The sequence below is a fragment of the Pteropus alecto genome, unplaced genomic scaffold (assembly GCF_000325575.1).
Source record: "Pteropus alecto unplaced genomic scaffold, ASM32557v1 scaffold37, whole genome shotgun sequence".
NCBI lineage: Eukaryota > Metazoa > Chordata > Mammalia > Chiroptera > Pteropodidae > Pteropus > Pteropus alecto.
This window is the reverse complement of record NW_006440605.1, coordinates 981166-997208: the sequence shown is the minus strand read 5'-3', so window position 1 is coordinate 997208 and position 16043 is coordinate 981166. Positions and strand designations below refer to the sequence as shown.

The window sequence follows — 16043 nt, the reverse complement described above, 5'->3', positions numbered from 1 at the left end:
AACTAAATTACAGGACACCAGTTATATCTGAACGTCAAATAGTACAATATTTGGGATATACTTATACTAAAAAAAATTATTCGTTGTTTATTTGAAATTCGAATTTAACCAGATGTCCTGTATTTGATCTTGCGATCCTATCCTGGGGGCCACCTTCGAGCCACCGGCTGGGACAGTCCATCAAGGGCTTCCTGAGATCACTTGGACGCCTGGGGCCATGCCTCAGTGTTGGTTTTGCGTGAGGCAGTGGGAGAGGCCCACCCACCCGCTAACCCACCAAGCCCTACACAGGGACAGTGCTAACAAAGGCCCGGAAAGGAACAGAGGGACACTTTACCTAAGCTCAAGGAGTCGAGATAATAGCCTGGAGGGCACGCCCAAGTTGGGTTTTGAAGGGTGAATAGGAGTTCGCTGGGCTGACTCCGGGTAGGCTAAGAGAAACTGTTCTCCAAGGAGAGGAAAAAAGCAGGTGCCCTGGCTGGAAAATTTGACAGAATGACTGGGAGGGAGAGACGGAAGGGCAAAGGAAGCAGAGGAAGAGAACTAGAAAGCGGCGAGTAACAGGAAGAGCACAGAGCTGGATCCAGACAGACCTGAGTTTGAGTCCAGCTTTGCCATTTCCTGACTGTGTGGCCCTGAGCGAGTCCTTGGTCCTCCCTGATCTAGAAAGTAGAGTAACAGTGCCCCCTGGTGGAGTTGCTGTGGGATTAGGGACACACATCTGTGTATCTGGTGTCTAACGGTGCCTGGCACTATTTGGCCTGGTGGGTGGGTGGGAAAGACCGTGAGGTTGCAGAGGGGCTAGAAGCAGGAGGCGGCTGACCCTGGACCCTTTCGTGCTAAGGAGCTGTGGCTTCTACCTGTGGGGGAGGGAGAGGCGTTGGAGGCACTGACAGCTCAGATGTTCCAGACTCCACTCTGTGGAGGGCGCAGGGCCGGAAATGGGGAGAAGTGGGCGAGGAGAGGGATTCAAGTCCGGTCCTGCAGCCCAGACCTCCAGCCTCTCTTTTGGAATAAGGCCTTAAAGACCTAGGTGAGGCAGAGCGCTGGGGGACTCTCTCCCATTCCACCCTACCTGCTAGGAGAAGGGCTCTGAGCCCAGGCTTGGCGGGAGGGGGCGGGCAGGTCCTCTGCTGCCTTCGGTCAATGCCCTCCCCCCACCGGCCTGCAGGAGGATGACAGCGCGGAGGACCTCGGCCCGGACTTGGGGGCCCTTCGGGGCAGCGAGTATCTCCAGGACCTGGGCCTTGGGGCCCCTTCCTGCAGCAGTGACCCCCCTAGTGAAGCGGCAGGAAGAGATGCGTCCTTGTCCAGTTCGGCGGTGTCTCAGGGCCTGCCTCGGAGACGCAGCTGGGAGAGGTCGCGGAGCTGCTCGGAGAGCTGGCGGAGGTCGGTCCCCCGCCACTGCTGCCTCCCGTGATACGGCCCCAGGATTGGGGTGTCTGCACTGGCAGAGGCAGCCCTCTCCCAGGACGCACATGCACGCTCACACGCAGAGCCTGTGTGGGCAAACGAATCCGTGTGCACAGGCAAACACACACATGCCGAATGAGCGTGCACAGCCCCAAATGACGCTGTACATGCACACTGCAGGCAGACGCAACCCCAGACGTGCACACCTGCCCGCATACACTAGGTGTACACACCACGCTCAACCTGCAGGCTTACGCACTCATTCTGCTCCAACCCATACATATAAACATAATGTGTGACTTGCACACCAATCGTACACACACACACACAAAGCCAGGGATGCGCTCAAGATCAAAACATAGTCGGGTGCTCAAGTCCACACACAGCACAGTGGCAGCCCCAAAGAGTGGAGGGGGTGTTTTAGCCACCCTCCCACCAACCCCCCTCCACCCCTCTCAAGTCACTCCGAACAGCCCAGGAGTCCATGTAAAAATAGAAGCTTCAGCAAATCCCCTAACCAGGTTCCCCACCCACTGACCACCCCTCTGAGGCAGGGAGACCTGGACCCCTCTCTGTGCCCTGCCCCAGAAGCCTGACCTGCGGGTCGTCCCAAGCCCCCAGATACTGGAGCTGGGACGGGGTCCAGCCGGGCGAGGAAGATCCGCTGAAGCCCTGACTCCCTCCCCTCTTCCACCAGGCTCAGCCTTGACGCCTCAGCTATGCATGAGGGGCCCTGTCTCCCTCGGACACTAACCAGTCTTGCCCTGAACCTGCCTGGAGAGGGTCTGCAGGCCTGGACTAAGGAGGGTCTGAGTGGGGACGGAACCCCATCGGAGCACCCAAGCAAGGTGGGTGCAACCCGCGGCCACCCCGGACAATCACACACCTCTGGGCCCAGGAGCCGACACCTGCCCACACAGGCGGGACTTACCTGTCACGGCAGTGATGTCCACGCCAAAGCCCACAACTAACAGGGGAGTCGCTGAGTCCTGAGAGTCCAGCCCAGGCATGAGGGTTCTTTGCCGGGATCCAGGGCAGCCCGCAAGTGCAACCCACCTACTGCGGGGCAGGGGGCCGCCTCGGCAGCTTGGCACTGGAAGCCCTGTCTGTGATTGGAGTCTGCAACCGGGAGGGCTCGTCTCAAGTCTGGGGTCCCAGCCCATGCTGGAGGATGCATGCTCAAGCCACAGCCTGTGCCCAGTGAGAGACTACGGCCTGGGGCGGGATTGGGGACTGAGGGTTCCTGACATGCTGGAACCTGTAGCTCAGAGTTTCACGGGTGGGTGTAGAGGGCCCCTGTGCCGGGAATGCAGCCAGTGGCTGGGGAAGATATGGCTCTAGCTCTAGGCTTCTAGGGGAATCCCTCTGCCTTGTGGCTGTGGGGAGCCCTTGCCTGTGGCCAGAGTGTGGGCAGGGGACCTTCGGTCTGGGAGCCTGCCTGCAGCCTGGAGTACCACCCTGGCTCAGAGAGACGGTTATTCCCTTCAGGAATGTGACAGACCTGAGAAAAGAGTGAGGTCACGGTCCGTTCCCATGTCTTCCGACGAGATCAAGTTCCTGGAAATCTCTCAGGCGTTGGAGGCGCCCGCTCCAGCTGTTCAAGGTAGCCAGGCCTGTGGGTTTCCCCCATTCAAACAAGCAGAGTAGGGAGTTTTGGCTGGAGGGGGCCCTGGATGAGGTCCCAGCTGAACCCCAGAGAAGGAAGAGGAGCTGGTGGAGGAGGCTGGGGGTCCCCTGGGGGCCCTGGGTGTTTCTAGAGTGGGAGGGCCCTCCAGCATCTAGAGTTCCCCTTCCCCGGGGGCCTCCAGCCAGGGCAGACAACACACTGCAATGACCTTGCCCCCCCCCCACCCCTCAGGGCTCTCGCTGACTCTCTATCTCCCTGTCTGTCTCTGAATCTCTGTCCTAAGAGCTTGTGTCTCTCTGGTGCCAGACAGACCTGCAGGCTAAACCTCAATCTACCACTTTCTAGCAAGTCTCAGCCTCTGCACAGCTCTCTCTGTAGGAATGAGACGATAAGTGTCTCCTTAAGGCCAAGTGAGTGTTCACCGCACGCGCACGTGCAAAGCGCTTAACATGTCGTGAGCACTGGTGAGAAGCTGAGGACACCCCGTCCCTGCTGTCTGCGCTCTTTGCACCTCTCCCCCTGAGAGTGGCAAGCCCCCTCTCTTTGGTCTCCAGTCCAGCAGTGGTGGGTCAGGGGGCCCATTGTGAGCTGGTTCTACCCCAGAGCCCCCTCATGCCTGTGCCTCTTGGGGTGGGGATGCTTCCAGGCCTGGAGCCGCCAGAGCTGGAGTGCATGGAAAAGGATCACGTGGAGCCCGATCATGTGTGAGTGTCTGCCCCGAGGTGGGAGAGGGACCCCAGTGGACATCCAAGGGGTCAGGGCCGGCGGGGAGGGGCACAGGTTGTAGCTTTGCTAGCAATTCCAGTCACGGTCCCTCTCAGGCCCCCATAAGCTTGGTCTTCTCTCTCATGCCACCCTTCTCCCATCGGAGGGACCTAGGTCCCTCAGAAAGGTTCCAATGTAGTATTAGGAGAGGGGCCGGGGCTCCTGGTTAGGGTCTGCATCAGAACCCGGGGCCTGGTGAGGTGATCCCAGCTCATCCTGGCTGGCATCGCCCCCAGGCTGATCGTCCAGCAAGTGCTGCAAGAACTTCGACAGTACCATGGGTGAGTGGAAAAGGGGACAGCTTTGGGAAACAGGGGTGGGCGGACAGGTGTGGAGGACAAGTGTGGAGGGAAGCATGGGGGAGAGATACAGCACAGGTATGGGGCACAGGTATGAGAGGACAGGTGTGGTGACCGGTAGGGGAGTAGACAGGTGTGGGGGCAGGTGTTGGAAAGAGGTTGCAGGGGTCACAGCAGAGGTGGGAGAAGAGGCCGGTAAGTGAGAGGCCAGGGGACATCAGCTAGGGAGGAGCGCACTGCCAGTAGTCGTGAGGTTGTCCGGATGAGAACAGATGCCTCTTTCCCAGATACTGACATCTGAGAGAAAATCTCCCGACAAGCCGATTTTGTTTGACCAAGGCATGTCACTGCCCTCTGCTGGGGCACCCGCCCCAGCGGCCACCTGTACGAGCCCATGTGTGGAGGAAGGGCGGGCTCCCAGATGTGGCACCAGGCGCATACTTATCTACAGAAGCCTTGAGGGAGAGGGGCAGGAGGGGACAGTTGGTGGGGGGGCGGGTCTGCTGACCCACGTGTCTGTCCCCTCTGGTCCTGCAGGGCCCGGCAGAGGGCTCACCTGTCCGTCAACCCCAGAGGAGCCCACTCAAACCTTACCTGGTTTGAGTTCCTGTCAGAGTAAGTTCTCAGAGCTACCATAGCGGGGGGCGGGGGGGGGGGGGCACTGGTTCCGAACACACAATACACCAGTGGCCCTCCGTGCCTGGACCCGAGCTGGGGACAGGAGCTGGGGCCCCCATCCTCTCACTGGAACCACTGAGGACAACAGTAGGGGTGGAAGTGGGCTCCTCACACACCCTGGGAGGGCAGAAGACTTCCTGGAAGAGGTGACAGCTTGAGCTGGGTGCCAATGAAAGAGCAGGAGTTTGCCAACACGTGATGAGGCTCAGGGAAAGAAAACCGTGCCTTCCGGGCGAACTACCGTCCAGAGAATGGTGTCAGAGGGGAACTGGGAGGAGGGGCTGGGAGGGAAGTCAGCGGAGGCCAGATCACCTCGGCAAAGCCGAGAAGCACAGCTCTCTCGTGACTGACTGACGGATGACGGTGAGCACAGACAGGGCTCGGGGCGGGTGGGGGTGCAGCCTGGCGGCGTAGCATCTCGCTCCAGGGAACAGATTCTGCTGGGGCTGGGTTTGTTTGTCACTGACTTCATAAGTATTTATTAAGTGCTTGTAACCCGGGAGAGGCATGAAGGTGATCCGGGACTGAAGTGTCAGAGGGAAAGAGGAGCCGAGTTTGAGGAAAATCCCACAGGAAGAATGGGCAGGATTTACGGGCTGATTAGATGGGATCCGGGGTGGTAAATCGGAGGGAGGAGGCAGAGGTGGACAGAGCCAAGATTTCCAGGCCGGGCCATCAAGGGACCTCAAGCTTGAGACCATGTCTGTGTTCCCCTGCAAACCGAGTCCCTGGGGTTCCAGGAACTTTGCAAACAGCTGCAAATGTTTGTTGAGTGAATGAGTGAGTGAGAGAAGGGAGAGAGAGTTAGGGACCACATTAGGGGTGAAACAGGATGAGGAGGCCAGAGGGAGATGGATTCCAGGTGGATTCCAGGAGCGTCTCACCACGGACTGGCTCACCGTGGCCCTCGGGGCCTGCCACCCCGTCTTCACTGATCTTTCCACCCCAGGAGCGAGGACAGTGCCAGCAAGATAGAGAGGAGCGACAGGGGCACCAAGGTGAAGCGCAGACTCAGCTCCCTCCGCAGTCGAGTCACCAGGCAGAAGGAGAAGGTCAGGGATCTGGGCGAGGGGCGGGGGTCCCTCTGCCATCCCCAGCTTGTCACAGGGTCTGGATACAGCAGGCATTCTAAGTCCAGCTCTGTGCCCCACAGGGGAAGTGCCCAGTGCATCTAAAGGACAAAGGTCAGGATGCTCAAGAGAGGAAGGAATGTGTCAACGGCCACCAGCTGGTACAAGGAACCTTCCTTAGCCACTCCAACTGCCCGCTGTGCAGCAAACCCTTTCTGAGTTCTGGTAAGTCTGGTGGTCCTCCTGTCCTCATGGACGGCAGCCACTTCCTCACCTTTACTTCGTCTGCATGGCTCCCATGGCCTCCTTTGCTTTCTCATCCCATTTCATCTTTGCCAAGGGTGAGCCAACCTCAGTTCCCTAGAGAGCACCAGGCCCCTAAGGGCAGGGACCGTTCGTTTGGCTCAGGGCCTGCATCTTAGCATTTGTCATTGCAAAAATTCTCTTGTAAAATCTGGACTTGGGCAATGTATTCGTTAGACAGAGCTGTGTAACAAAGTACCACAACCCTGGGTGGCTTAAACAACAGAAATGTACTGTCTCACTGTCCTGGAGAAGTCTGAGCTCAAGGTGTCGCAGGGCCGGGCTCCCTCTGAAGGCTCTAGGGAGGGGACCAGTCCAGGCTTCTCTCCTGGCTTCTGCGAGTTCCTTGCCCTCTGGCAGAACTCCAGTCCTCACCCCTGTGTATGTGTCTGTGTCCCAACTTGCCTTTGTGTCAGGTCACCAGTCATATAGCATTAGGGGTCCACCTTACTCCAGTGTTACCTTATGCGAACTGACTTTATCAGCAATGACTCTATTTCCAAATAAAGCCACCTCCGGAGATACTGCAGAGATCAGGACCGCAAGCTATGAATTGGGGATGAGGGACACAATTCACTCCATAGCGGCAGCTTCCTGGCTCCCAGGTTTCTCTGGGGAGTAAGGGTCAGGGTGTCTGCTCAGAAAAGAGGCCCTAGAAGGAGATGGCTCTGGTCTTTTCTGGGATTGAGAACTCTGCCTTTTTGAAAACGAGCCCCACTGTGTAGGGATCTGGAGAGGAGGCTGTGGCCACCGCGTGTCAGAAAATGCGTGCGTGCAGGTTGTCGGGGGGATTCTGACGTGGACTGTGCAGGCAGGATGCGGGCTGGCGCAAGGTCCCCGCCTTGGCACTGCTGGGGGACGGGTGAGGGGGCTGTTCCGTGAATTGTACCGTGTTGAGCGGCATCTCTGGCCTCACCGGCTAGATGCCAGCATCTTCCCTCCCATGACATGGGTCCAGACACGGCCAGTTGTCTCCTGGGAGCAAGATTGGCTCCAGTGAGATGGAGGACAGGACCCAGAGTGGACTGTGCAGTGAGCACTCACCTCCGCCCAGAGGCAGGTGTCTGCAGGACCTGAGCCACAGGTTCTGTATTTCTTGCCTTTCCTGGCTCCATATGTGGGCGCTTTCTTTCTTCCATACTCCTGCCTCTTCCCAGAGTGCCATGTTCACAGAGGGAGGGCTGTGGGTGTCCTGCTGCTGTTGTCAGGAGTGTCCCGTTTTGAACTTTCTTTCCATCCGACAAGCTCCAACCTGCTTTCTGACACACAAGCCGTCTTCAGCCGGGTCTGGCACGCACTCTGCAAAGTGCAAAGTGCACTCACAACTTCAATGTCTTGAAGTCCCTTTTTCTTTTCTTTTTTTTGAAGTCCTTTTAGGCAACAGGTGACTTCCTGATTTTGCTCTTCTGGGAGTTCTGAGGTCTGCTGGATACAGGGGGCCTTCCTGGGGGTCCAGGATCAAGGCTTCAGAACCCTGTCTCAGGCATCTGATTCGAGGGGCAGGTGTGAGGCTGGCAGAAGGAAGGGAAGCCAAAGATCCAGAACCGGCCATAGACGTCACATAAGCGAGCGGCTGCTCTCACGCTGCAGGGTGAAGTATCTTGCCGTGTGATCGCAAGCTGGAAATAGTTACTGTAGGGCTCTTGACAGAAAAAGTTCACCCCTGAGCTAGTTTACCCTGCAGCAAGGAAGACCCAAGAAAGTGACTTACCATAGTCAGCAGGTCAATAAACCCCTTTCACATGACCTTCAAAGACCAGGGTCCCAACGAGGACTAATTTCTTGAACGTCACTTTACAGTCACAGAAGATTGTGCACAAATAATAATAATAATGGGTAACGTCTCACCACCAAGCATTTACAATATCCCAAACACCACGCGCTTTAAATGGATTTCCCCATTAACACATCACCACGATTCTCTAAGATCGGCACTAGTGTCTGCCCTCTCTCCAGATGAGGAAACTGGGGCCCGAAGGAGTTTCGTTCTTGTCCAAGGTCACACGGTCAGGGTTTGAGCTCAAAGCCTAAGCCCCTGATCACCAACCCACTGCCACATCACGCCATTTGATTTTTTAAATAATAATAATCATAAAATAATCTTTTAATATTTTTAGTTGTACCAAAGGTAAAATTTTATATTTTAAAGGAAAATAAATAGCTCAATTAAAAAAAAAAAGAGACATGAGGTGATGGAAGGAAATCTAACTCTGGGTGGTGAACACATAATGCAAAATATATGTAACATACTGTTGAATTATACACTGGAAACTTATTGGATTTTGTTGATCAATGCCACCCCAATAATTTTTAATTTAAAAAAAAAAGGCATGGAGAAAAAAAGAAAATTAAGTTACAGATGCATGAAGAGCAAAAGTTTAATATAGCAAAGACATTTTGTTATTCGATGTGCTTATTGTCAATATCTGGGGGTGATTTTTAAGGTTTTCCCATAAAAATGGCATTAATAACAGCTCTGTACGATAATATTTAAAATAACAAGAAAATGAAAACACCTTTACACCCTATTTTCACAAACTGCTCTAAAACAGCAAACTCGTGCTCAGTTGTTTTTTCCTGGTTTAAAATAAGCTACCAGTAATTCTAAATCAGGCAAAAAATGTTTTTCCTGGATCAGATATGAGCATTCTGACTTGAAAAAATGTTTTGCAATGAGTCCTTTCCTTCTACAAAAGCCTAAAATTCTATGACTGGCTTCTTATCAGCACACTTTACCAGCCAAAAACCAGATATTAAAGATCGGCTTTAATTCTTCGGTATAATCATGACGCTGTTACTGATTGCTTTCCGTAGTTAGCATAAACCATTGAGTCACCACATCTAGAAATTGTAGATTTACAAAGAGAGCAGAGCAGTTCCCCTCGTACCTTTCACCCAGCTTCTTCACATTAACATCTTATATGACCACAGTACATTGGTCACAATTTAGGGACCAACATTGGTACAATACTATTTACCAAACTCCAAACACTTCAGATTTCACCAGGTTGTTTTGGGTTTTGGTTTTCGTCATTAGGGTTCCCTTTCTGTTTTCGGATCCAGCTGAGGATACTACATTATCTTTAATCATCCTGCCTCTCCCATCTCCCTGGTCTGTGACAACTTCTCAGTCTCTCCTTATTGTTCATGACCTTGACAGACTTGAGAAGTATTAGCCAGGTGTCTTGTACAGTGTCCCCCAATCTAGGTTTGTCTGATATTTTCTCATAATGAGGCAGGGGTTATGGGTTTGAGGAACCTTTGTCTCATATCAGGGGGCAAATGTTATGGACGTGACACCCCTGGGGATGTTATCACCTGGTTAGGGTAACACCTGCCAGGTTACTATTTTTCTTTCTCTACCATACTCTGTAAAAATGAGTCGCTCAATCAGGTTTACTCTCAGGATGGCAGGAATGAAGCTCCATCTCCTGGAGACATCATTTGATTCTCAGGACAAGCCTTGAGATCAAGGAAAATTTGAGTTTGTGTAAAAGAAATGATGTGAGTAGCACTTAGCATAGTGCCTGGTATGCATGGGCAATAGTAGCATCTAAATCACCATTATTCTTATTTGTTGTTGTTGTTGTTGTTGTTGTTGGGGCAAAGCTAGCATCTAAATTATAAACCCTAACCCTGGGCTTTGCCCACAGCCCCCCACACCTGCCTAAGGAGGCACTTGAGGCCACAACAGCTATGTCTCACTCTCAACAGGCTGAGAGCATGCACCTCCCAGGTATAACTCACCACAAGCCTACCTACCATCTGAGGTACTCAAAGCCACATGTCACCGTCTATCCCTAGAGGAAACAGCTTCACAGTAAGTTAAACAGAACAGGGAATGAGTCACTCTCCAAGTAATTACGGAAGGTGGGTCTCCAGGGTAAAGCTGACTTGCTTTCCCAGAGACCAGCCCAGCTAAAGGAACACCATTCCAGACAGTCTAGTTCTTGGCTTTGACCTTTGAGGCCCTTCATGGTCTAACCCCGCCTATCTTTCCTCCACCCTTCTCTCCCACTATTCAGCCACCCAGGCTCTGCCACCCAGTGACCCTAAAGTCTCGTGGCAGCCCATGCACAGCACCTGAGCCTTGCTCATTCAGCACTGTTCCTGGAACTCCCTGGGCCATCTAATTCTTACCTTTTAAAACAAAACGCAGGTCCACCTTCCCCAGGAAGCCTGTATTAGATGACTGCATAAATGTCTCAGTGCCTCTTAGGCCAGTTGCTGTCAGCCAAGGGTCATTCCATTCTGCCCCGCAGGGGACATTTGGCAATGTCTGCAGATATATTTTTTTTGTCAGGACTGGGGGTGCCACTTACATTTAGTGGGTAGAGGCCAGAGATGCTGTTTAACATACTCCAATGCACAAGGCAGCCCCCCATAACAGAGAATTATCCAGCCCAATTGTCGATAATGCCAAGACTGAGAAATGCTGCCTTAGACTTACACTCCCACTGTCTCCTCAGCTCTTAGCAGAGTTCCTGGTGCATGATAACTCAATAAATGTGGAATGGGTGTGTGGGTAAAAGAGAGATGATACTTCTCCTTCTTGCCAGGCTCCTTGCAAAAGTCAGTTTTCACATTTAGGGGAGAAATATTTCACCTGAATGTTTCCATAACCAAGGTGGCTATAAAAATAAAGACCATGCCACTTTTCCTGCTTAAAATCTCCAATGGCTTCCCATTGATTTGGGACAAAATCCAAAAGTCATAGAAATTCAGAGAGTGAACATTTACTGATCCACTGAGACCTCAAAAGGATCTGTGTTGGGGCTTCTAACCTCAATCAGGGTGAGGTGTCTAAGGAAGTATGTCCTTGCACTTCTGGATTCTCCAGTTCCCTGGACATGCTGCTTTTAAGTCCATGAAGACTAGACTTAAACTGAAAGTAGGTCACTTGAGAACTCTATCCCCTTCCCCCCATTTCTGAACTGAGGGCTCTTTACCAGAGATTGTTTGTGTGTTGAATTGAGTTTGATTTGGGGAGACCTTGGCCTGGTGGACCAGCTTGAACCTTGGGTGAGTGGTACTGGGCTCCACTCTTGGTTACTGCCAATGGCCGCACCTGTGGGGAGACCTGAATTTGACAAGCAGCCTCAGGGCTGGGATGTCTCATGGTACCTGAGGAGGTGCTGGCACTTCAGGAGGCATCTGGCATGTCTACAGGTATCTAGGAACATCTGTGTGGGGGTGTCTGGCATGTGTTTCAGACTGAACACCTGTTTGGGGATATGTGATCACATCTGTATTGGGGGTATCTGGTTTGTGTTTTGGGAGGGTCCCTAAAAGTTCCTGCGTAGGGTCTCTGATATGTTTCTGGGTGTCCAAAAGCCCATTTGCGGGCCAAGGTGAGGGCGGCGGGGCCGGCCCGAGGAGAACGGGACTCGGGAGGGAGGCCTCAGGCCCCGGGAAGGAGCCGTGGGGCCCCGGGGGCGGCCTCAGGCACGGGGCCCAGGTGAACTCCTGCAAGCTGGCGGGCAGGTCCTGCAGTTTGGGCTATCCCTTTATTGCATGGGGTCTATTGGCTCCTGGGTAAAGTTGTCTGGTATTCTGAGGATATTTGGAATGTTTTTCAGATTCTGAATGCTAGTATTGGGATATCTAACAGACCTACAGGGGTGTCTGACCTATTTGCCAGTGCCTGAAAGCATGTTTTGGGTATCTGACTGCACCTGCCTAGGTGTCGGGTGTATGTTCAGGGTATTAGATGGTACTTATTTTGGGGTGTCTGGGACCACCTGAGAAGTATATAATTTGTCCGAGACTTTTAGTCAGTGCTACCTGTAGTCTATACGGCCCTTTCTTCGCAGGTGACAGACCTGTTCTCTCCATTTCTTGCACTCTCTCCTAGACTTCTTGTTCCCAGACTCTCCCCCAACCCCCCCCCAAAGTCCCCAAGCTCCCGCTGAAGCCCTGCTCCAGGCACCCCTGATTCCCCCAAGACCTCCCCTAGCCCCGCTGTCCAACCCACCCAGAGCGCCCCGCTCCGCTAATCATCCTGGCGCCCGTTGATCCCACAAAACTACCCCCCAACTCCAATGATCTCCCTCAAGATTCCTCCTACTCGCTCCTCGGCGCCGCTGATACCCCAGGGACCCATTGACCCCCTCCCCAAAAATGCCCCCACCCCCGCTGACCCGCTCCTCAAAGATTGCTCTTAGCGTCATCGCAAGTACCCGCCCCCCCATCAATACCCGCGCCTTCCGCAAGGCGGGGCACACACCCCTGCACCGCGGCTCCAGGACCCGGGGAAGCAAAGTGCAGCGAACCCATCGCCCCGCGAGGCCCCGCGAGGTCCCGCCCCTTTCTGGGCCACACCCACTGGCCCGCCTTCGGGGCGGGGATACGCCTGCGGGTCTGGTCGTGCCTTCCCGCTTCCGGCTCCGCGCTGCGGTCGGCTGTGGATCCGCCGAGACCGGGCAACGGAGGCGGTGGCGAGACTGGCAGAGCAGCGGGCAGCGACCAGCCTGCGGGAAACCGGGCCAAGGTGAGGGCGGCGGGGCCGGCCCGAGGAGAACGGGACTCGGGAGGGAGGCCTCGGCCCCGGGAAGGAGCCGTGGGGCCTCGGGGGCGGCCTCGGGCACGGGACCCTTGGGGCCGCCTGGCCTCAGGCGGGGCCCGGGTGGACTCCTGCAAGCTGGCGGGCCGGTCCTGCAGTTTAGGCTATCCCTTTATTGCATGGGGTCTCTGTTTGGCGAATGCAGAGGTGCAAGCGATGTCGGCCAGCCCCACTTGAGTCCCTCCCAGCCCTTGAGCGGTGCAGCCTCCCCTCGATCCGGAGGGAAAGGTCATCCGGCTCCAGGTTCAGAGACACCTGGGGCAGGAACCGGGAATGTAATAATAATTATAACAATAACCAGCACCGTGGTACTTAGGTCCTCCGTGGAGAACTCACTCTCCGGAGCAGAGGTCCTCTGTGCCAGTGAGCGCTTGGATAGCCAAACCCTACAAAGTGTGTGTGTACTTTGGGTCTTCCTTTACTCTGCTCACCAGTTTCTTTCTTGCGGTCAGATTTAGATGGTGCGGTGCTGCTTTCGTTGCGAGATGAAATGAGAGGCTCTTGGTTCTTGCACGGTTTGTCGTAGCTGACGGCAACCTTGTCTTTTTCACCTGTTGCTCTGTCGAGATCGGTAGAAGAGATGGCTGGCCCGGAGGGTAAAAAGTTTTCTTGAAGTTTTACCACGGAAGCAAAGAACACGACTTTCTCCCTTTGCCTCTTTGGAAGAGAGTGGAACTCCAGCCAGTAGGGTCGAAGGACCCTTCTGGCTGACTAAAGAGATAGTATGAACAGCTCCATGGCCAAGGGCGATTTGGCGATGATTTTGCAGGTATCTGTGAGAATGATTAATCCTGGAGCTATATGGAGAAGTGTCAAGAGCTCAGGCTTGAGTGTCAAATCAGATATGAGTTCTGGCTCTAGTTTCTGCCACATATTAGCCATGTAACCTCTCTAAGTCTCAGTCTCCCCATCTTTAAAGCAGGAATAAAAATTGGTTGGGGATTTGATGAAACAGTATGTGTAAGGTGGACAGCAAAGTGCCTGGCAAATAGTGAATGCTCAATAAATGTTTTGTATTTTGTGCATATGTGCATGCTCTATATTTTTATATTGTGTTTTTGGGTTGACATTCCAGGTAACAGTGTCTGGCAATTTTGAGCATCTTGATTGTTTGGACTGGGTCAGACAAGAGTTTGTAATTTCTATGAATCAAGCCCTTTTGAGAGAGAAAAAAAGTTGTTTTAAAGCAAATAAAAGCATGCATCTGGAAGTCATGATAAATTTAGTTCTTGTAAACATATTTTGTTTTGCTTTTGATTAGCTTATCTCACTTTCAAATGGCATCCTTCGAGATTCTATGATTCTTTTCTTTCTTTAAGTTGACTTGAGAATATCCCCCACTTTGAAAGTAGCAGTGGCACCTACATTGTTTCTGGCAAACGCCACAGTATAATTTTCATTCCTGTCACACAGTAGCAATTATGCCCTGTAGCGTTTCCCTTGTCACCAGCCCTGGGACTAGGGCTGTGGTCACCAGCTGTGCCTCCCTGGGTGTTTACCTTCTACATGTTTAGCATATTTCTGATCCTTAAGTCAAGGTCTCCTTCATTCTTCCTCACTCATCCTGGGGCCTGTTTTCATTTCTTCAAATTCCATCTATGACTTTTACACATTTTCATCACAGCTCTCTTATGTAATTTAAAGCCAGGAGAGCTTTAGTAAGTTCAGCCACCGGTTGTTTCTTTGTTATTTGTTAGTTAAACTTTACATTTCCCCTGAAAGTGGTGAAAAGCTGCGATGTTTTGAAAACCCTCTCCAGGTGCAAAACAGTTCCAGTCACAGCTCCTGAGCAGCCTCCATTTTTGGAGGAGGAATGTGGCTGATGGGGGAGGGGACAAACTGATTAAAATAATGTCCTCGCAGAGATCTCAGTAAAAGGACTCCTGCAGCTGTGCTCATTTTTTGTTGTTAAAATTGCTCTGGGTGTAAACTAAATTCAACTTGCTTGCTTCTCTGCTTTTGTTCTTAGGTTCATAGTTTTGACTGACTAGAGAGTTGCAGGTTTAACACATTGTAGTGGTTATGTTTTAAACTCATCACTTTTTTTAATATAACAGCTTTATTGAGATATAATTCACATATCATAAAATTCACCCTTTTAAAGTGTGCCGTTCAGTGGGTTTTAGTATGTTCACCACCATACTAAACAGTTCACCGTCACCACCATCTAATTCCAGAACATTTTATCAGCTGGTTATTCTTCAAGGTGGGTTTCAGGAGGCAAGAAAGGCAAGACGGAGAGGTGGTCTAGGCAGATGCCCATCTGTTGCAGTGTGGGATGGAGGGAGGAAAGAACCACAGCAAATTACTTGGCTAGAATCCAGCAGGATCCTGCACACAAGGGCAGTTAAATGCTGTGTATGGATAACTCTAATTTGCCAAGATTAATTTGCAGAGTGAAATTGAGTTTGGAAAGAATAAAAAAATCACAAAGTCATCCACAGTGGGGGTTAGTGTACTCACTGGTCCCCTCACAAGAGTGAAGTGGTTAGTTACCGAGCAGACACAATGTAGAGCAAATTACCAGCATCGTTGAGTGTCGAAGCAGTAAGTCAGCTCTGTGGCTTTCATAATGCCAGGATATGGAGATCGGTGGCGGTACTTGTGACCCTTTGCAGGATCCACTTGGGGGCTCCCACTTGAAGAATTTAAAAGAGATGGGAAGATGTAAAATTTGAGACTCTCAGCACCACTGCTGGGACTGTAGAATGGTGTGGCCACTCTGGAAAGCAGCCTGGCAGTTCCTCAGAGAATTCAGCATAGAGTTATCGTAAGACCCAGCAATTTTACCCTAGGCACAGGCCTAAGAGAAAAGAAGACGTAGGTCCACAGAAAAATGGGTATGCGAATGTTCATCAGGCCATTATTCACAGTAGCCAAAAGGTGGAAACAACTCAAATGTTCGTCACCTGGGGAATGAAAAATAAAAGGTGGGCTATCCATGCAGTGGAATACTATTCACTCACAAAAAGGAATGAAGTTCTGATACACACTACGATGTGGATAAACCTTGAAAACATTATGCTAAGCGAAAGAAGCCTGTCCCATTGGGCCACGTGTTGTCTTGATTCTGTTCATGTGAAATATCCAGAACAGGCAAATCCATAGAGACAGAAAGTAGATTAGCAGCCGCCTGGGCTGGAGGGAGGGGGACATGGGGGATGACAGCTAAAAGGTGCAGGGTTTCTTTTTGGGGTGTTAAAAAGTATTCTAAAATCGTGGTAATGGAGGTACAACTCTGAATGTACTAAAGTCATCAAATTGTACACTTTACAAGGGTGTAGTATGTGAATTCCATCTGAACAAAGCTGTTGAAGGGGGGAGGA

The 16043-nt window shown here is 52.2% G+C and overlaps 1 protein-coding gene across 2 annotated transcripts in view; it reads left to right on the top strand.

The window, feature by feature from the left end:
* Positions 1-1190: 1190 nt before the first annotated feature.
* ARHGEF18 (Rho/Rac guanine nucleotide exchange factor 18) overlaps positions 1191-16043 on the top strand; it is a 66082-nt gene continuing 51229 nt past the window's right edge. Inside the window, exons 1-8 of one of the 2 annotated variants that reach the window (XM_025050534.1) lie at positions 1191-1389; positions 2111-2261; positions 2902-3016; positions 3687-3744; positions 4042-4086; positions 4642-4719; positions 5732-5834; positions 5936-6077. In XM_025050534.1, the coding sequence (XP_024906302.1) occupies positions 2133-2261; positions 2902-3016; positions 3687-3744; positions 4042-4086; positions 4642-4719; positions 5732-5834; positions 5936-6077 (670 nt within the window). In that variant the 5' untranslated portion in view covers positions 1191-1389; positions 2111-2132. Of the gene's footprint in view, positions 1390-2110; positions 2262-2901; positions 3017-3686; positions 3745-4041; positions 4087-4641; positions 4720-5731; positions 5835-5935; positions 6078-12521; positions 12646-16043 lie in introns of those variants that run through there. The other variant, XM_006917246.3, reaches the window with a different exon arrangement.